The sequence below is a fragment of the Microtus oregoni genome, unplaced genomic scaffold (genome assembly GCF_018167655.1).
Source record: "Microtus oregoni isolate MIOR12 unplaced genomic scaffold, Mior012 000026F_ref0000081, whole genome shotgun sequence".
Taxonomy (NCBI): Eukaryota; Metazoa; Chordata; class Mammalia; order Rodentia; family Cricetidae; genus Microtus; species Microtus oregoni.
Window position 1 is genome coordinate 17,908,028 of NW_024543085.1, and position 22,458 is coordinate 17,930,485.

Here is a 22,458-nt window from a genome sequence, read left to right on the forward strand (position 1 = left end):
TAAAGGACTCAGATGCTGGCATAGCAACCAACAGTAGTGAACGGCTCAGCCTGGGGAAAGTCGGGTAGACTTCAGAATGGACGAGACTGGAGGAAAGAGGAGGAAGTCATTCTTTAGTGAAGGGAAGGAAAGCCTAAGTAAAGGAAGAAGAGCACCTGGGGCACACACTTGGGGGTGATCTCTTGTTCCTAGCCCCTGCCCCCTTGCTGCTTCTCAAGTGCCAGGAGTTGTACTCCACCACAGGCTTCTTACCAAGACGCACTTCTCCCTAATGGACAGACGACATACTTTCTTCTTTGAAGGTAATTTTCTCGGGTATTTTTTTTTATTATGCATACAGTATTCTCAGTATTCTGTCTGCATGTCTGCCTGCAGGCCAGAAGAGGGCACCAGATCTCATTACAAATGCTTGTGAGCCACCATGTGGTTGCAGGGAATTGAACTCAGGACTTTTGGAAGAGCAAACATTACTCTTAACCTCTGAGCCATCTCTCTAGCCCCTCTCTGGTATTTTGTTACAGCAAAGGAAATCTAAGGAAAGAAGTAGGGAGGGGCTTGGGAGCGAGAGAGGACAAAATGAAGAGCGGGATTTCTAGACCAGATAAGATGTTTTAAGGGTTAAAACCCGAAAATTTCGAGCCTTGAGGAATATAAAATACAAAACAGCTGTCACTCTACACAGTACTGAACGTGTTCGCTTAAATTGTTCTATCAGAAATTTTGACACACCTGGGAAGGGTTCATCTAAGGATGCGGAAATGAAGATGCATGATTCTGTGGCGAGGAGCCTGGTAATAAACGTCAGTTAGGATTAGGATTCCAATCTTCAGTGACTAGAACTGTCTTAATTACCCCTTGGCAACCTGAGGCACTCAGCAACCGTTTACAGTCCTTTCAGAAAGCATGTCAGCGCCCGAGGCAAGCACGCTGCTCAAGTTTGCTCTCCACACAAGTAGCACTCCTACCAAGTCAGTGCAGGAGAGCTGAGTGAAAACATTTCAGTCAGAGAAGTGTGGGTGGAACAGCTTCCAAGTTTCGGGGACAAAAAAAAAAAAAAAACCCTGAGAAACCTAGAAGGATTCTTCTCTGATTCTTTTCAAATGTTTTTATGTTGTTGCTCCATCTACAGTGCTACCAGAGCACACAGGGAGCGGTTTCTGGAAGTCAGATGGCCGACAATTCCAATTAGTTCAACCCCACGCAAATAGAAAGCCTTTGCCCGCTGCTGTCAAAAGACTGACAATGGCGTATCCACTTGGGTTTTATGGATTTAAAAAAAAATGTTTAAAAAAATTTTAATGTTTAAAAACTCTTTTGTTTTCACCTAAAGGGTTACACTGTAACTCCTGGGGGCTCCTCTCCTCTATAAGCTGAGGAAAGATCTGATTCACGTTCAGTTCCGCAGAGATGACTCGATAGACATGGAAAAGACAATATGCGTTGTCAGAATCAGTAGTCAATCGGCAGCACAGCACACATTAAAAAAAAAAAAAAACCATCAGTTTGGGCTAGATAGCATTGCGTTTGACCAGACTCTTAGCTGTCGGCTTTTAGATTGTGAATAATAATTCAATGTTCATTTCAAATAGCACGTGTAAAATACTGAATTTTGTTTCTGTGAGAGAGTTGTAGCTGGCATAAGAGGTGCCTAAGGAAACGGCAGAGGAAAGTGATGGAGCCAGCGTGGATTCAACACCTCCACACTGCAGCCCTTCGGTCAGGGCTACTGCTGTATCGTTCGCTTTGCTGTACCACGAGAACCCATTATCTTTTATTTTCATTGTTTTAAGTTTTGTGTCTGTGCATGAGTGTGTGCGTAAGTGCACGTACTCTCAGAGGACAGAGGCATCCCAATCCCCTGGATCTGGAGCTACAGGTAGTCGTGAGCTACAAAGGCATGGGGGCTGGGAACTGAACTGGCCCTCTACAGAAGTAGTGCCCTCTCTTTACCACCTGGCCTTCTTTCCAGCCTACAGAGCTGTTATATCTATTTCTAGAATGAATATAAATCCCTTTCTTTTTTGCTTGACCATTAGACTTGATAAGAGCTAAGTTGATCATCTGCATTAAATATCCAAAGTGTGTGTGTGTGTGTGTGTGTGTGTGTGTGTGTATATATATATATATATATATATATATATATATATATATATATATATTCCTTTTCACTTCCTTACGTTTTTGGTCATGACATAGCAATCTTGCATGTGGGTATGGCATATAAGCATGTTTATGCGTATGTGCATAAATGCATGTAGACACCCATGTGTGCACAGATATGCAGAGGCCACAGATCTTCCTGGATTGGATTTCCTCCTTACATTTTGAGAAAACTTTTCTCATTTGAACCTGGTGCTCACTGATTCCTGTAAGCTGTTTGGTCAGTGGGCTTCAGGGACTGCCTGTCTCTGTCCCCCTAGTGCCAGGGTCGCAGAAATACATCCCATACACAGTTTTTAAGTGGGCACCAGTCATCTTGATTTAGACCTAAAGACTTGCACAGCAGATACAGGAATCATAGCGGTTGCCACTGAACAATCTCCCTCACTTTGAAATAGGAATCTTTCTAACGTATCCTATTTGCAATTTTTTTTTTACCGCTTGTCACAAATAATATCGGTTACCTATATTAAGTATCAACGTATGATAATAAAAGATGAAAAGTTTGCAAATGAGTTCTTGGAGCTTGCTGCAGCTTAAAGAAGGCTTATATTCTAATGTAAGTGGAGAGCATGTGACCTGCTAGAACAATGGCATTTATGTAAAGAAAATGAGTAGCTCTATATCTAGAGAGTTCAATGATAGAACCTTTACAGCTTTCGCTCTTGTTAGGTCTCTCTGCTCCTTTATTTCCCGCAGAGAAGGTGAGGAAGGAATAATAAAGAAAACCTGGCAGTTCTCTGAGAAGGTTGAATATAATGCAATCAAGGTTTTGCCATTCAAAGCAAATAACTCAATTTTTATGCTTTTCACGGCCCTTTGTGTTCCTGGACTCTGCTTCTCTCCGGTTCGCTCCCATTCTTGGGGGAGAATTCAAGATGTTTAACTGTGAAACTGCTTCAGTCGCTCAGAATCTGTATCCTGATTTTCCAAGCTTAGCATGTGCATGAAAGCTTCAGGTTACTGAGAAATAGGAACGAATAAAATTTTTCATGTCACTGGGAGCATAGAACTTACCCTAGTATTTAAGCTTTTAATTTAATTCCAAAGAATGTGCAAAAGCATCCTAATTTAAATTAACCTAATTCAATTTTCCCACAGTTTACCTTAAAGTGAACCATTTTTTTCAACCAACTAAAACATATGATGAGAATTTTTACATTCTTAAATCCTTTGATTTAGCAAGAGATTTTTTTTTTTCCTCTTGATCCAGGCAATTTAAGTGGCTAAAAATTTTTTTTTTCCCCCAAAAGTGATTAGGGTGTAGGCACTACTCAAATAGTTGAACTGATATTTCAGAAATGTGGTTGTAAAGGCACGTGCCTGAAAAGTCTGGTAGTTTCAAGCCATCTGTTTCCCAGGGTCTGCCCACGTCAGGGAACAGTATAAGGGCGGAAGTCACACCTGAGCTTTGCAGCCCAGCAGGTGTGCTGTTACACGGTGTTGGTTGGTGACCCTTGTTTCTTGGGCTTTCAGCTCATGACGTGAATTCTCAACCCCAAGTTTCCTCTTCTATAAAACAGGGTAGTAGGAGCCCTTCTCTGAGTACTTCCAGTGTAGGAATACAAGAACAGTAGGGAATGGGAAGTGCAGTCTCTGTCCTGTAGTCGGTGTGGCCAAGGTTAGTGCGCGGTGGTCAATGCTTAGTGGAATCGTGGTCAAGTAACACAGGAAAGACAAATCAATCATAGCCTAGATCTCTAGCTGTCACCAGTCTCCCTTTCTCAAAACCTTTTTGTTCTTTTCCTTAATTCTATTCTGAAATATTGTATTTTCTCCCAACTCTTGTCTTTTCTTCAGCCTCGCTTGCTCTTTGCTTCTTCGCCTGACCTACTACTGCAGTAAGGAGCAGATAACTTCCTCAGGGCAGCCACATCCAGAGCCCTTATCTTCAAGCCCTGTGTCAGCTGCCCTTGGGGACATATAAGGACTCCTCCTCCAGAGTTCCACAGCCACATGGAGGAGAACTTCCAAAAATTTCTAGTACATTGGATACCACATATATACCTGTTAAAAGCTTGATCGGCCTAAGAAGGTACCTCGGAGACAGGTTCTTATTCCTGGTATAAGCACTTTGTATTTTATTTTAAAAAGAGAACAAACTATCTGTTTTTCATTTTACATACCCACCCCAGTTTCTACTCCCTCCCCTCCTTCCATTACCTTCACCTAACCCCCCACACCACCCTCCATCCACTCCTCAGAGAGAGTAAGGCACATTGCTTTGGGGAAAGTCCAAGGCCCTCCCTATATCTAGGCTGAGCAAGGCATCCATCCAAAGGGAATGGGTTTTCAAAAAGCCAATACAAGCAGTAGGGATAAATCCTGGTCTCGCTGCCAGTGGCCACACAGTCTGCCCCAACCATACAACTGGCACCCACATTCATAGGGACTAGTTTGGTTCTATGCTGGTTCCTTCCCTGTCTGGCTGGAGTTGGTGAGCTCCTTTTAGTTCAGGTAAACTGTTTCAGCTCTCTCTGTCTCTGTCTCTCTCTGTCTCTGTCTCTGTCTCTCTCTCTCTCTCTCTCACACACACACACCTTATATCAGGTTCAGGTATTATTGCCTCGTCAAAATTCCTGCCAGAAGCAGCTTAAGGAAGAAAGGGTTTGTTTGAGCTCACAGTTGAGGGATGAGGTCCATTGTCAGAGAAGATGTGATGGCAGGAATAGGAAGGAGGGGCAGGTCATAGTCTCCACAGTCAGAAAGCAAAGAACAGTGACTGTTGGCGCTCAGCCTACTTCTTATTTTTGTTTGGTCTGACAGTTAAAGTGGATTTTCTCACTTCTTGTAACTTAATGCAGCAAATGTGTGACATCACCCTGTCAAGGTGACGTCATTATTAACCTTTACTCCCACCCTACAAGACACTGACCATGACACCAGAAACCACTTCAGTTATTTGTTCCTACCAAAAAACTCGTATCTTATGATAAGTCCCCATGTTTTCTGTTTCATATTGGGTTTTTGTTTTTGTTCTTGTGGTTGTTTTGTCATGTTTTGTTTGTTGAGGCAGGGTCTCACTGTGCAGCTTTAGCTGGACTGAAACATGCTATAACATGCTAGGTAGACCATGCTGGTCATGAACTCACAGAGATCTGCCAGCCCCTGCCTCCTGACTGCAGACTGAAGGCATATACCACCATACTCAACACTAGATTCTTTTTTTTTTTTTTTTTTTTGGTTTTTCGAGACAGGGTTTCTCTGTGGCTTTGGAGGCTGTCCTGGAACTAGCTCTGTAGACCAGGCTGGTCTCGAACTCACAGAGATCCGCCTACCTCTGCCTCCCGAGTGCTGGGATTAAAGGCGTGCGCCACCATCGCCCGGCTCACTAGATTCTTTTTAATAGACCTTGTGGAAAATTTAAGTATTGGGCCACTTTGCTGTAAGTAAAGTCTTCCCTATGTATCTGTGTAGTTATGTGATAAAGCTTCATCCATTTTTCTGTTAAAATATTATTAGTATTGATGCTGAATTTATATTGTTTTAATAATGAGAAACGTGCTTTTATACATATGAGCTATTTCAATAAAAATTACTCATCTGAAAGATGCATTTCCAATATGATTTTACTTTTTAGAACAGAAATTATTTAAGATTTATGATATGCTTCTCTTGTCCTAAGTTGTGTATGATCAATGACTACATCAGAACTCTTAGGAAAATATATTTGAGTTTTTGTTTTCATCTTATAGCTTAGAGTCATGTGATTACTGAGATTTCAAAATGTCGGTGTACAGACATGTTTTAGTTGAGAATTATAGAACAATCAAAAAGATTTTTATATACGAAATATATCATTGTAAAATTCTGAAATATTTGAATTACTTTAGATACATTTTCAGGACTCTGTGAAACAAACCGGTTGGGTAAAATTCAGAGATCCCTGCTGAGTCTCTAAATGTCAAAATAATTATCTCCACCAAGAACAATAAGCTTCAATTCCAGCTGCATTAAAAGTATGTCTGATGCATCTTTATTCCCACTTCAGTTTGGACTAAGAGCCAGGAAGCTTGGGTTCTGTATATTTAATTGAGTGTGTTCAACTCTACCAGTGGTAAGTTGAGTGCGACCCTTAAGAGGTTTTTTATTTTGTTTTGTTTTGTCCTTCTGGGTGTTGACAGACACCCGAAACCCTCATGCCATAAACTATGTGTTACCTCATTTGTTTTCTCTTCTGGATCATTCTTTCCAACATTTAAGCTTTCTGTGTACTGCTTCATACCCTGGTCCACACACACACACACACACACACACACACACACACACACACAAGCCCAGGGCAGGCCTGCCCAGAGATAAAGAGATGGTGAGGACCCACAGCAGAGATGAATAGTGTTTGCATTGTTTGTAGGAACATGGAACAAGGGAAGAATTATTTTTTGTTTGGTTTCATTTTGTTTTGATAAGTCCTGACTACTAAAACCAAGTCACAGTCTTTTGGACTTTGCTGGCACAAATTAGCGAACATTAAAGCCTCACTATTGACAAGAGAGAGGCCAGAAAATGTCAGAGACTTGAATTTTTTTTTCTCTGTGTTAATTTTCACAGTAAGGTAAGATACACTATATCAACTGTTTTTTGAGTCCAGTTTACTAGCATTAACAATACGTACATTATTGCCCAACCGATCTCCGGAGCTTTGAGAAACCCAGAAATTCTACATGACCCATTACATAACAACTTCCTGTTCCCCTTTCCCTCATCCTCTGCTAAGCACCATTCTGTTCCTACACATTTGATGTCTCATAGTGAGAGGGTCTATGGCTTATGTGACTGAGTTCTTTCTCATATAATGTCATCAAGGTTCATCACCATTGTAGTGTGTTGCAGACTTTCTTTCTTACTTAGGGCTGGACAATATCTGCGTCTCTAGAGAGCACTTATTCCGGTCCCCTCAATTGTCTAAGTTTATTGGTTGCTTCCACTCTTGGGCGACTGAATCTACCCCTGCTATGAGTACAAGTGCAGACATCTCTTTCTGGGGTGTGACTTGCAAGCCTCCTGATAGACTCCCTGCAACTGCTGGGCCAAATGATAAATGTGTTATTCTTGGCTTTTGAGAAATAACCTCTTTACATTCCAATTTCAGAGTCTGAGGACCATAATTCCTTCACATCTTTCCTGATATCTGTTACTATGTGTGCTTTTTAAGATAACGATCAGAAAATAATCATACTAAACAGGTGTGAGGACTTGCTTTGCTGTAGTTTTGACGTTTTCTCCAGTAACAGGGTTACCCATCTTTCCATATGCTTAATGCAAATACTAATACTTAAATATTAAAATTTTAAAATATTAATATTTTAAATAATATGATATTATTTATTATATTAAGTAAAATGTTTAAAACATTAAAATTAAAAATTAGTACTCTTCAATCAGGGATGACAAAATCTCTCTCATTCACAGTAGTACTAAAAGAAATTGTTGGGGTTGGTATTAGTAAGGTATAGCACGCAAGCCTAGATTCTAAATATATTAGTATTCTGCCAAAGTTTCTAAGTTATCCAAAGATATTACTTTAAGAAAAACTAATATTGGTTCATCTTCCAGCTTTCTCTCTAGCTCTGGGATTAAATTTCCTTATCTCAAAAATCCTCTCAAACAATCGTAAGCTTCTATATTTCAAAGGTTTTATTAAAAGTCACTAGGGGGGAAATGCATATCCTTTCACTCTAGGGAGATGTAAGCAAGAAATATATATTTATATATTGTGTACCTTGTGTTTCTGTGGTACAGGACTAAGCCTGCTGGCTTCTTTGAGCCTCCAGTTGCTAGGCTTCTTGAGCCTAGTTGTTGCTAGGCCTCCTTGTTCCCCAGGGAAAGGTGAGTGCACTATCCGCCCATTCCTGCAGCCCCACGATGCAGGACAATCAGATGTAATAGGGTACAGGTCCTGAGATAATTTTGGCCCAGCATAAGCCTAAGGTCCTATGCTCTGCCAATGAACGATAGCCACAGCCTAATGCATTGATTTAAGACTGCATTATTTAGAAGCTAGAGTAAACAAATTCTTTCAGTGAACGTTTCTGAGGTTTCTATAAGGACATATCTAGGATTCCTCGTTCAACAACCTTATTAAATATTGATTTTGCCTCAGGTACCCATGTGTCAGAGGTAAATGGTAATTCCTGGCCTAGAATACCTCAGTCTAATGAGAAGAGTAGACAAGAAGGCCATCAAGTTTAACATCAAATGTATTAATTAGCATGTGATAATTGAGAACCAATCAATCAATCAAGAACAATGTGTGCAGTCTTTCAGGGGAGAACAGAAATACTGAGATGGTAATGAGGCATGCATATGAGGTGAATAATTAGTGCATTTTAGAAGTATTTAAGGTACCAAATTCGTACTTGAAACTTTCCTCCAAATATTTTGGTTCATTCTCAGCTTCTCCATCCTTCCATTTTCTTTCTTGCTAACTTTTTATTGGTTCTTTGTGTATTGCACATCATGTATCCTGATGCCATTCATCTCCCCAGCCCTTCATATCCACTTTCAGCTCTTGCAACCCTCCCCCAAAAGAAATGAAAAGAATTTAAAAAAAATTTTCATTGTGGAAGCTGTGGTGTGACAGAGTGAGGCACACAGTGTACCCCTTAGTCCATACACCTTTACATGCAAGTGTGTTCATTGCAATGAATCTGGTTAGAGTCCTCTGCTTTCTGCTACACTATTGTTACTGGGCCCTCACTGAGGCTCCTATTAGGTATCCTGTTGTTACCTTGAGTCATGGAGCCCCTGAAACTTTGGGTCTGAAGGACCGGTCCCTTCACATGCTCCAGAACTCCATAGATGGGGTGGATGTTAGGGTGGGCCAGCTCATAACTCTGGTTCTGGTCCTGGGTGGTAGCTGTGTTGTTCAGCCTGCCAGGTCTCCCTCGTCCCCACCAGGAGGGCCAGCTCTCCAGCACTGCCCTGGCTAGTTCACCCAACACAGCAGGCAGCAAGGGGAAGAGCCAGATCTCTTTCTTTCACACCCTCAGGCCTGTTCACCCACATCTACACCTTAAAGGCCAGCTCTACTATGTTGCCTAGGCGAGGAGCAGGGCCCACTTTCCCGAGTGCTGCAGCTGGTAAGGGGCAGATCCAGCTGTCTTGCTCTCCATCCTTCCATTTTCAATATATAGTTTTGGCCTTGTTTATATCTCAGTTGCCTAAATGGATTTACATTGTAAATGCTAACACATATCACCGATCATTTCTTAAAATTTTTAAGTACAAACGAACAGTGATATTTAAGTTTTCTTTATAACTATCATCTTACAAGGTCATTTTCTACCCATTTATTTAGCAATAAGTTTGGGTTTTATTGTTGCCCTGACAGGAAAAATAAGCAGGCTGTGGAGATTGTAATGTCATGAAATGCTTCAAGCATTCTATTGTTGCTGCTTGTTTAGTTTTTGTGTTGGGCTTTTGGAGACAGGGTCTCACTGTGTAGCTTAAACTGGCCGTAGATTGACTACCTACCTCAAACAGTCCTCAAATCTATGATCCGCCTATTTCTGCCTCATGAGTGTTGGGAACAAAGGTGTACACCATCACATCTAGCCTTAAAGGTGTTGGGTTTTTATTCAAGGCGCTGATTTCACTGGAAAGTTACACTGTCTTATTGATTTAACTTAAAGATGTTGACTAGGAAAAGGATGTTACACTGTTACAAACAAACAAACAAAATCCCAGCATTAGCAGTAACTATACAAAGATGGAGGAGTCTACTTAATATTTAGATTGTGTCTCCATGATTCAAATGAGCAGAAAGGCGACATTGCTCCTTTTGGGATTTGTGGGTAAGATATAAAATCTTCCAAGTGCGATGTTTCTCAAGTACTGAAATTCTTGGACTTAATTAACTGCAAATTTGTTCTAATTTGATACATTCTAATGAGGTCATCTGGCACACTGTGTCATTGTGCATCTGAGTACACCGAGATATATATACATCACAGTCATTTAAAGTATAAACCAAAATGGGAATTAATCTCTCATTTAGTCTGAGTGATTCGGTTATGGCGAATGACAAATGACGAAAAATACTCTCTTTGGGAGACCTCATGCAGGTTGATGACATATATGCACGTACACATGAAGCACTTGCATGACCCTTCTTTTATTCTGGCATGCGAGGTTTGTTGACACTGTGCTGATAAGTTAACTAAGTCTACAGAGTAGGACCTGCTATGAACTCCCTGAAGTGGCCCAGGGTGGCCCAGAACCAGAGTTGAACCTTATACTTTTTGGAGTGTTTTACCGCAGGGCTGTGAAATGTGTCCCCAAGTCACAGAATGTCGGCTTCCTGCAGAGTAGAGAATTAGTTCAATAGACTTTGTCTTCAACTCTTATTATTCTAGTTATGACTGAAGAAATAACCATTTGCACATTAGGGGAATAAATGCAGCCATCAAATACTAATTTGCTGATCTCCTCTGTTGAAGGTATAATTTGACACTCAGTCTTGTACACCATATATGCTTGACAAAACTTTTCCACATTGTTATATCATTAACCTTAAGCTCTGTAACATTCAGGTGACATTAATGTGGAAAGAATGTGTGCATGTCATTGTGATGCATGGTGAACTAAATAAGATTTGTGCTGATTTTACTTAGGAACACACAGTGTTATTCTATTTTGACTCAAGGGTGTTAACACTTTTACTGTTAGCATTAATTTGTTTTCTTTTAATTATACAATCACTACACTCATTTTCTTTAGTAAAATGGAAAAATATCTCAATTGCCAGATGTTATTGATATGTTCTTACGGTCTTAATGCCTGGTCTCATTAGGTTTCTGGTTTGGGCTTATAAAAGTTTATGGACTCAGTATTTGTTGATGTTGGGGGAGTTTCAGTGGCACGTTGTAAAGATACGGTTAGCATTTCCCATAGACAATTTCTGCTGATATTTGTCCTTCATTATCATCACATCAGAAGTTTTCAATGTATGATCTTTTGCAGTTCTGATAGGCTTGGCTGATTTTTATGAAAGCATTGATCAAATATCTGCTGCATGTTTTTTCAAAAAATATTTTTTGTTCTTTATCTTTGAAAGTCTATGTTTATCTGGAGAAAGTCTGTGAATCAATAAGATTTGATTTATATTTTTTTAAAAAATATTGACTTGAAATTTAATGCTAAGCATCTTCAAAAGATAGTTTATTTTATGATTTTTAATATTTCAGTAAATAAGAATAGTTGTTTGTGAAACTAACAGTATTGTCCACAGGAATACATAGACTTGAACTTCTAACATCATCCCATGTTCTTCATCAGAGGAAATCTTATACTAAAATGTTATCACAACCCTGTAGGTCTCTTAGATTCTTCTCTAGTTGTCTAGATCTCCCAGAGAAAAATGAGGTAAAAAGAAACAACTTTGAAAAGGCATTTTTATTGATACATACAAAAAATTGATGATTAAAAATCAAATATTTGAATTTCATTTTTTTCTACTGGCCTTCAAATATTTTTTTTTCCTTGTTGGGTGCACAACTCTCTTGTTGGTGGGTTTTAGCCCACTGTGAAGTAAGGAAGCAAAGATTCAGAAAAGTGAGTGGCAAGTCCAGTCCCCCTACTGATTGAACCACAAATCAATCCAGAGGGCTCCATTGCAACCCTTACTATGTCAGATACACTATCCTTCCAAGAGTGGGTACAACAAGAAAAGTAAAATGAAAAAAACGTTAAACTGCAAAGAGCAGGTGGTGGTGGTGCACACCTTTAATCCCAGCTCTCTGGAGGCACAGGCAAGCAGATCTCTGTGAGTCTGAGGTCAGCCTGGTCTACAGAGTGAGTTCCTGGACAGCCACAGAGAAACCCTGTCTCGAGAAACAAACAAACAAAAATAACAAAGCTAAATTGTATGGTATATAGACATTTCTTTCTCCTTGTGACTTGAATTAAAAATATTTAAATCTTTGATTTTCAAATTTTTCTATTTAAAGTTATGTTTTGTGTTTGTGAAATAGGCAGGGAGACATAACTTCATATTACTAACTTTGGAAACAATAGGCAGCTGAAAATTTATTTCGCCATGTCAATCTTTTGTTTTTTTCCTAGCTGCAAATGTTTTTTGAGACATTCCTGAGGACAAGTTCACCTCTGCAGGCATTGGATAGCTTGAAAGAAGCAATTAGCAAGCTCTTACTGGTGGCCGAGGTGTTCAGTGAAACATCTACTCTGGGACCAAAGACCTTCCATAGGTAAGAGAATGACAGGGACAGAGAGAGAGAGAGAGAGAGAGAGAGAGAGAGAGAGAGAGAGAGAGAGAGAGAGAGGAGAGCTAGAGGTTCTTAAATATATTCGTGAAAAGCCTTAGTTACTGAAAGTAAATAGAATATGTCAGTATATCATAATCTGATTTCCTAAACATGAATGGCCTAATTAATAGAGTTACCACTTCAGAGTTTGTTACATGCCATTTGTTTGTATCCAAATGGTGTGACAAGAAATAAAACACAAGGCTATAAACATTTTTTATTATTACCATTATCTTTTCAGCAATCTTAGTTTACAGTCTAGACTAGCCTGAAACTTTCTGCCTCTACTTCTTTTTTTGTTTGTTTTTGTTTTAAAGTTTTATTTTTTTTTATTTTAACAAGTTTCCACCTCCTCCCAGCCTCCCATTTCCCTCCCCCTCCTCCCACCCTTCTCCCCCTCCTCCCACCCTTCTCCCCCTCCTCCCACCCTTCTCCCCCTCCTCCCACCCTTCTCCCCCTCCCCCCACTCCTTTCCCCCCTCCCTCTCCAGTCCAAAGAGTCGTCAGGGTTTTCTGCCCTGTGGTAAGTCCTAGGTCCTCCCCCCTCCGTCCATATCTAGGAAGGTGAACATCCAAACTGGTTATGCTCCCACAAAGCCAGCACATTAAACAGGATCAAAACTCCGTGCCATTGACAAGAAAAAGCTGCCTCTACTTCTTAAGGGCTGGGACTACAAGCCTATTCCTGGATCCTAAAATTAATTTTGAATTTGTAACTCCTTTCAAGTATTTCCATCAAATATACGAAGTATTGACTAGGTATAACTTTCCCTGTACATAATATATTAGCTCTCAACTATCCTATCCCAAAGATTTAAAAATCCTGAGAAAGAAACAAAACTTTTAACAAAATTCAGTCAGCTCTAATCTCATAGCTCAGCTTCTCCGACAATAGCTCGTGGCCTTTGCTCTAGGGAAACGTCTAGTTTGCTGGAAAGGGAGAGGTGCTCGGTGCAGTGCGCTAATGTATTGCACTCCTTCTTGCACTTTCTGAATTCATCAGTGTTAAACATGGAGGACCTGGAAACTTCTCCCCATAGGAAGGTTCTCATGGAATAACATCATTGATTATGATAGTGTGTCATGGAGAAAGAGTGGAGGCACTTTTTCTAGTGAACAAAAGAGACTCAAGTCCAACAGTCCATTCCATGTAGTTTTTTCTATTATCCATGTCATTGGCCTTTTAAATTATGAAATTTAATGGTATCGATTATAAACAATGTAATAACAGAAAGTAGAGTAAGTCTAGAAAAAATATGGAAAATATGTTGTCCTGTTACCTTGTGTTTTTCCTTCCAGATGTAGACAGTGTTTTCAGCTTTTAACTTTTGATATTGGTTATGGAGATGTTGGATATCCTGTAGTGCTCCAGGTGAGTATGCAGGATACAGTGTGTGTGTGTTGTGGGGGGTGGGGGGTTTGGAGAACCAAAACACAGGAAAAATCCTTTTGGAGGATACTTTCAATTTCCTCTTCTTCAATACAACTTCACTTTCTGTACTTTCTGAGCTACTGCAGACGTTTGATAGAGCCAGTGCATTTGAGGAAAGCCCATACGTGCATACTGACAATGGGTTTCATCTACAGCTACCAGCTGATTAAAACAGCTTCCATTGCAGTCCTTATAGACTCATGCCCATGAGCCCTAGCGAGGGTGAACCTGGGAATGCTAACCACCATGTGGACATGGTAGGTGAAACATGACATTTTCTATAGTTCCCCTGAATTCATGAACAAAGATGGCATTAAATTTTCATGGGGAAAAGTAAGACATATCGATAATAGCAAACAGAAGATGACCCAGGGAGCTTGCATGGCATCATGAAGAGATAGCGCTGTCATTCTTTTTAAAATGGTATTCATTTTCATTTTAAAAAGGCATAGGAACTAGAGAGACTGAGCAGAGGCAGAATTCTTGCCTGGAATGTACTAGGTCTTAAGTTCCATCCCTAGTAATACAAACGAATAAGTTATTTTTCAATTTTAATTTAAAAGAATAAAAATTCATGTGAATTTTTGAAATATTTTCCGATAGCTGTATGTATAAATGTGGGTGATTTTTAGTTTGTTTTGAGTTCAAACTCTTTTAGGTCCCCTTCCTCAGCATATTTCTTTTTCTTCTATAACATTCTTCAGTGGTAAGAAGACAAAAATATTGGTTCAGTTAGTTTATAAAAAGCTGTCTATTGGGAGCATGGGGACCATAGGAGACAGTCGAAGGGGAGGGGAGTATCAGGGAGAGGAGCAGAGAAAAATATATAGCTCAACAAAATCAATTTTAAAAAAGCTAACTATTGGGCTATAGGGTAAGAAAGAACGGGGAGCACAATCACCTTTTGGTTAGAGCAGAGTTCAACTCCACCAGAGTTTACCTTTTCCCAAACCATAACAGAGACAATACAATTACAGAAAATCGACAGGTTTAAGATTTATCTATAAAATTTAGAATCTTTATAAAATTTTAATGGTCATTTGCCTTTTTGATGCATATCTAATAGTTGAAATTAAACTTTTGAAAAATGTTACATATTATCTTTCATGAACAAATATTTGTGAGATCTAAAGAGCTTCCAGCTAAGCTAATGTGACTTTGAAATAGCTCATGTCCCTGTCCATTGAAAGAATGGCATCTTCATATGAAACATTACTCACGTTTATAAAACTGCTAGCCTCCAAGAGACCACTAGATGTCAGTTCTGGTCTGCAATCCAACCTGAAATAAATCATCCCTTAGAATTCATTTCCTTTCCCCTACTTCTCTTCCTTCAAAGGTACATGAGCATTTAAAATTTCAAGATGATGAGAATTTCAATTTGAAGGACCAAAATACAGAAAAAATCCTTTTGAAGGATACTTTCAATTTCCTCTTCTCCAATACATCTTCACTTCCCTTATTTTCTGAGCTATTGCAGAGGTTTCATAGAGCTGGTGCGTTTGAGGTAAGTCCATACGTGCACGTTGACTGAATTTTCAGCCACTACTTATTTTTATTGTGAAATTTAAAAATTTAAAAAGTTTATTTGAAATTAACTGATATTTGTTATCTATTATTGTGTGCTTCTGAATTTTTCTCTGACCTGAAAAACTTTATTTTGATTGAAAAAAATTATTTTATTTTGACTGAGTATGCATGAGAAGGATTGTGTTGGAGATGAAGTGAAAAAGTTCATGATTGTTAAGGAAACGTTTATAGATATTTTGAATGATACATGTGTTTATACATTTTAGAACACTTTACAAAGACTCTTAGAACTCTCTGAAGGCATTCTAGAATGCCAGAGAGCTTCAGGATGACTTCAGGGGACTTGAATTAAAACATTAATTTGCTGAAATATTCATGTCTGTTAACATTTGACTAGATGCTGACAATTAGGGTAGTTAACTTTAGAATGTTTCTGGTTTTTGTTGTTTAGGATTTTTGTTTGTTTGATTGTTTTAATGGCAGGCTAACACTATTTCTTTAAAAAATCAGTACCAATTGCCATAATATTATTCCCCACATATCTTTCTATGTTGAAATTCATATTTGAAGAGTTTGGAAAAGGAGTTGTAAAAGCTTTTGCAAAGGTCCTGATGGTGTCTGTCACAACACCTTGTCAGAGAGGGTTGCTCTTGATCTCGGAAATGCTTTAGGAAGCATATGGCTGCGGGAAAACCTAGGGCGATAAGAGTGTTTGCCAGTCTACCAAACTCTCCCATGCTAGTGTTCCACATTGGGGGTTCATGGGAAGATGTTTTCACCTCTATTGCTCTGAAGGCCCAAGGAAAATCTTGCATTTACAAACAATGGTCACATATATCCTGACCTCTCACTTACAAGGTACCATTGGGTCAGTTAAGAGAGTCAATCTTGTCATTTATAATTTTTTTTATATTTGAATGTTGTTGTGACAGTTTATAATCTCAATGAATTCCATAACTTTAATAAGTTTAGCTGTTACAGAGTTTGATTGATTTGTTAAGTGCGGGGTGACTGGGAGAAAGATGGCTTGATCACTTCATGATTACTTAAGGCTTTTTTCCTTTCAGGATGGAAACTATCAAAAGGAGCTCAATCAGTGCCTGTCCTTGGAGGAAATTCACTCAATTCGGACTTTTGTAAAGGAACTTGGGAGTCTGGGAGAATTCCAACTGGTAAAACAAAAGTGATATTTCTTTCCACTTAGTGACTGAGATTATGATATTAATAGATTAGCTGTAAACTGCCCAGTTTTTCCTTCAAATTGCACATAGATGTTTCTTCACGACACATAGTCTTTTGTAGGCATCTTTTGTCCCTTTGGAAGGATGTAATATGTGGCTTAGGAGAGGTGAAGGATCTGACGTCATAGCTGCTGCCAGGGTACAACAGTTCTCTGGGGAAGATATTGATATTTTTCTATTAGAAAATTGTTTGGGGCCTGCATATGCAACCAATATTTGCTACTTTTTATTACCCTTTTTTATTTTTTTTCGTTTATTTATTAAAGATTTCTGTCTCTTCCCCGCCACCTCCTCCCATTTCCCTCCCCCTCCCCCAATCAAATTCCCCTCCCTTGTCAGCCCAAAGAGCAATCAGGGTTCCCTGCCCAGTGGGAAGTCCAAGGACCACCCACCTCCATCGAGGTCTAGTAAGGTGAGCATCCAAACTGCCTAGGCTCCCACAAACCCTACCTCTTTTAACTTAAGAAAAATTAAATATATTTAAACATAATAAGACTTTTAAAAACAGCCCCAATCTTCTTTTAAATTTAGTCTTCTCTCATGTATTACATCCTGACCACAGTTCCCCTGCACCTCCCCTCTCCCTTGGCTTAATTGGTGGTAGCAACTATGCAAGTGTCCAAAAAATAGATTGTATATGAATGCTCATAGCAGCTCTTATTGGTTTCAGTCTGCAAAAGGGCATTTTTTCTCACCCTGGAATTTTTGGTGTGTTTATCAATTTCTTGGTCAATATCAAAGCATAAGTGATTACGTCTGAGTGTTCGTATCCAATGTGTTTTATTTCTGCCACTAATATAGACTATAATGACTTTATGTTCTTACTTAATATTTGTTCATAGAAAACTATTTTTAAATAGTATTTAAATTATTTGGTGCATTGTTAATCTGATGGAAGCCTCAAATATTCCTTGTAGTTTTTTTCAACCTATATAGATAAGTTACTTATATGAGTTAATTATACAACTCATATAAGTTTACCAAGTCAACCAATGAAGGATATACTTTTTTATTCAATTTAGCCCCATATTATAGAGAACTGAAAATAAACTTATGACTCCAACATAATTTTAATTAATATATTTATCATCTTAATTAGTTTACATGTAATACATGATATTTAGCTCAGTGTTTTAGGAAGACAACTGTCAGGATTCATCACTCAAAACACTATAAATGCAGATGGTCTCTTTTGGGATGAGACGACGAAAGAAACAAGGGCAAAGCTCAATTTCCTGACTCTCAGAGTAAAAACAAGATAACCAATTTCAATTTCCTCTTTTTGTGAGATTAATAGTTCTCACTCTGGCATAATTCACTTGTAGCACAAAAGGATTTCTCGTCCCCATGGTCTTTCTTTCTGTGTTACATAGCTCTTTTGAGATTTTGATTACTGGAAGAAGAGATGCATGTATACTCATTGAAAAGAAAAAAAAAGACTTCATTTATACAGATAATTGTTAATAACTTTAATCATGTCTAAAAAGCAACATTTGCCTTGAAAGCAATGTCAAAAATTAAGCCAATCTGTACTGACCAATAGAATGTGTGTTTATTTCTGTGTGTGTATGGATAAGAACAAGTGTGCACACAGAGGTGTATGGAAGTCTAAAGACACCCTCAGCGGTCACTCCTCATGAGGCATCTGCCTAGCTTTCTGAGACGCTCTCTATTGGCTCTGGGCTCACCAAGTAGGCTGGGCTGGCCAGTCGGTGAGCCCAGGGGATCCATCGGTCTTTGCCTGCCATGCTGGATTCTGTAGTTTATACTTGGCTTTCCTGGACATCAGATTTGGGTCCTCAGCTTTCAGTGCAACTGAGTTAGCATCCCAACCCATGACCAATAGGATTTTAAATAAATAACTGCTCGATGAAACAATGTCTGACTAAATATGAACACTATTAGTAATGCGACATTTCAACTTACTTTTCAATTTTTCAGTTGATTTTTTTTTCTTCTGTTGATGTTTTCTTTGAACATTTCTTCTCAGCTCTTCCCATGCACCGCTCCTGGGATTCAGTCTGTGATGCGTGAATTTTATGATATGGCAACTCCTGGCACAGTCCTGCCTCAATACTGGTCTCTTTTAAATGTATTTGAACAATTTTGGCCCACGAATAAAAAGGAACAGCTACATCCCCTGGAATGGTAAGAGAGCCACAAATTTGAATGGTGTGGTCCAAAAATCTTTAAGCCGAAAAGATTGATTTCAAAAGGCTTTGCCTACATTAAAGTGAACAACACAAAGGAAGCATGCCCAAAAATCCATGGTCTGGAAAAGAAATGACTTTAAAGCACTGAAGCCATAATGGTTCTGGTGGTCATTAGACACTGTAACCAAAAACACACCCAACAGTTTTCAAACTAGGATGTGACTCTGGTATAAAGCAATGTTTAAAATTAGACATTTCCATCTTGTTTCTTCTTGTGATCCTTTGTCGTAGTGACCCATTGGAGGGGCATCTGTCGGGGTCCAGCCTCGATGGGGTTCACACATTCCAGGGTAGAGGAATGTGGATTAGAATATTAGGTAGGAGGAACAGAGGTACGAAAGAAACGCAGAGTCGTGGGATAGAACTGGGAGGGCTATCCAGTGAATACTGAATACTGAAAATGCCCATGTTTATGTTCCTAATGCTTATATGCCCCAATCCAAAGAAGTGGGTGAGGGGAAGGGAAAAGGCGAAAGACTGCTTTAACACAACACAAAGAACAACCAGAACAGTCAGTTACATCAGGACTTGAAACATCAAGCAACTGTATCCTCTAGTTAAGCATTCTGTTGTTTAGGCAGGACATGTAATTACAGCACCTTGGATCAAGCATTCTGTAGGCACCCACTTCCTGGGCCAAAGCTCCCTTCATATCCTTGAAGGAGCAGGAATAGGCTTGAATTCTCTGACCTTTGGTCAAGGTGGAATGAATCACCTCTGTGGTCCATCTTAATATCCAAATTACTAAGTAACCACACCCTAGGTCAGGGTATCTTCTCTGTAACCACACCTTTAGTCAGACCTCTTGTCAATAACTTTGAAAGAATAAGAGTAGGCTTAAGCTCTCTGACCTTCAGTCAAGGTGGAGTGGACCTATTTCTGTGGGCCCCCACAATCCATACGTTTCCATTGCTGAAACATCAGAAAGGTTCGGTGGGGCTTGTGTTTTGAACCATCTGTCATATTGGAGATAGACCAGCAGGCAAGTTTATTTGTGCATTATAGAAGTATGACTATTCTGAGCAAATCTCATCTAAATTCATGAATCTATACTCCGCTTTTTTTGCTTTGCTTTTAGAGAGTGGTTTTTTTTTTTTCCATCTTCACTTCCACTCTTATGAGAGGTAGCCATGAGGGAAAAGGCAGGTGAGCTATTAATGCCCCTAGTAGCTGGCAAAGGGGATGCACTTAAAGCTTTGTCTGTTCTTTAATATGGATAGAATTAAGAGAGCATTTGACTTTTCTACTGCCAGGAAAACAGAATTAGACCTAAGCCTCCCAGGGAGATGAAAGACGAAGGGACATGACACTCATTTATGTCTCTTACAGTCACTGCTGGGAATGGCTTCAGCTCTGCTCCCTTGCCCTTTATTTCCTTTGGCTTCAGGAGATAGTGGCTAGAAGAAGCTCATCTGTAATTAAAAATACAAATAACCATATACCGAGTACTTCTTCGAACATGTTCTAGCATTAATAGTCACTTTACTTGCAAAGGCTTTCTAAGCTTGGCTTTATTCCCTCGGTAAGTCCAGTTTTCCCTTCTGTGCTTGAAAACCATTTTAAATATTATAGCATAAAGCCACCTTTTATACTTTGCATTCATGCGAATAAGCCAAGACTTCCTCGTACTTCAGTATAGACAAAGAACCGAGGAGAATTCCCAAAGAGTTTATTTGTATTGTTTGTAACGTTCCTTGAATTCCCTAGAGATTTGCAAGCTTCACAACGTTTGTTCCCTGACAAAGTTTTCTCCAGCTCCTCATATACGACCAGGCTCAGTAAACCACTGCTTGAAATCAAAAGATTGAGTTCTCTTCCCTTAAAGGAATGTAAGAATGATCACCATTGAATATAATTATTAAGGACAAGAGCTATTCTAAGTCATACAGAGGAGTATTAAAAAATCCCAATATTCGAGTTTATTAGTTATTGCAGGCAAAGTCCTGCATCCTTCAAGACTTAATTTCCTTATGTGTAAATATGGCTTAGGGTGCCTACTATGTATTACTCTAGGAGGATTACATAGAAAGTTTTGTGTATGTCACACTTGCATGTAAGTAGTAAAGCAGTTTATCTTTCATCTTTGTGTGCACTCAAAGGTCATTTTAGCATCTACGGCAAGGGCAGTAGTTTTCTTTTCTTTATAAGGAAAGCCATACATGTTCAACAAATTTCTTTATTAACACCAACAGAAGCAAATTCTGGTGTTTATCAGAGTCAGATAGCATAATGCTCCCGGAAATTTTTTTTTTCATCAGTGCTCAGCTTACATCACCTTCCACTTTCCAGGGAGAGTGTATATTTCTTATCATTCGTGCTTTATTGCACGGGGGATTATACCTCTCACACAAATTTCCCGGTTGAGGGAAATTAAAATTCTAAATCAGTAGCTTAAGACATTCGGCTAATACAAATACTAACTTACCCCATGGCTCTAAACTATTATCCAGTGTATCAGGCAGGCACGGAGGCGGCCATGTTCTCATCTTCCCAATGGCCACAGCAAAGCAGCTTTTATACATGTACAGCACTGGGGATCTAATCACTTAGTCTTTCTCTTGAAATAAAGGTCATTTGCTTGTGGCATGGCAGCAGGGTAAGAGAAGACAAAGCTGGAACCCCAGCAGTGACAGGTAACATTTATGTGGGAGCCCCAAGGCCCAGAATGCAGAGGCCCCAAATGAAGCGGTGTGGAAACCCTAATAGTGTCTGTTAATCCTCACTTTCCTGAAAAGAAAGTTGCATATGTTGGAAAGGTTTTGTGGAAGTCTTTTTCTTAGAAAACACACACCAGTTTAACAAGAATCCATTCACAGAAACCCCGAGAACAAACGGCGTGCAGCTCTTTTGTACAAGTTGTCATTCCCTTAACATAGTCTCACTCCCATAATTCCGTTCATGTGGGCTTAGGGGCTGTATCTCTTGAATGAGTCTCCTGAAAGTATTTGTTCATCGGAAATTCTTAGATTTTGTTTTTCTTAATTTGGACTTCAGCTAAACTTACCTCATTAGCAGAGTTATCGCCACTGTGCAGAAAGCCCTGGGTTGGGTCCCCAGCTTTACAAAAGTAAAAATAAGAAACAACCGAAAATCTCACCACCATAAAAACCTTCACACCTCTTGACAATCATGCTCTACCTGCTATTTCATTCCTTGGAAGAAATCACTACATTTTGCCTCCCAGCCTTTTTGTTGTTGCTTTTGTGGTTTTTTTTTTTTTGTGTGTCTGTGTGTGTGTATACCAAAATAAAACAGACTTTTAGAAGTAAAATTACCATAACTTCTAGCATTGGCAAAGATAGAAATGGTAATTAGCAATTAGCAAACTCTGTTTAATGCCTATTTTTTCCTCTATTTTCTGCCTGAGGATGATGCTTTCCCCGGCCTGAATCTGCCTTCCTGCACTTTGGGCTGCGTTACTCAGTACCATGTCTGGCACTGACATTTTTATTTGATTCTCACAGTGTTCCTGTGTGGAGCAAATACTAATCTCTCCATTTTAATAGGGTGACAGACAACAAAGTGTCACATTAACACAGGAAAGGCACGTCAAGGGCTAGAGACCAGAGTGTCCTGCGTTCTCTAGTCTCCAGACCAGAAAATGTTCTGACTACAGTT

At 39.3% G+C, this 22,458-nt stretch overlaps 1 protein-coding gene across 2 annotated transcripts in view; it reads left to right on the forward strand.

The window, feature by feature from the left end:
- Cped1 (cadherin like and PC-esterase domain containing 1) overlaps positions 1–22,458 on the forward strand; it is a 279,514-nt gene that overhangs the window by 131,136 nt on the left and 125,920 nt on the right. For both annotated transcript variants that reach the window (XM_041675439.1, XM_041675441.1), the window contains exons 7-11: positions 12,226–12,368; positions 13,724–13,796; positions 15,196–15,363; positions 16,454–16,558; positions 18,618–18,775. In XM_041675439.1, coding sequence (XP_041531373.1) covers positions 12,226–12,368; positions 13,724–13,796; positions 15,196–15,363; positions 16,454–16,558; positions 18,618–18,775 — 647 coding nt within the window. The remainder of the gene's footprint in view (positions 1–12,225; positions 12,369–13,723; positions 13,797–15,195; positions 15,364–16,453; positions 16,559–18,617; positions 18,776–22,458) is intronic.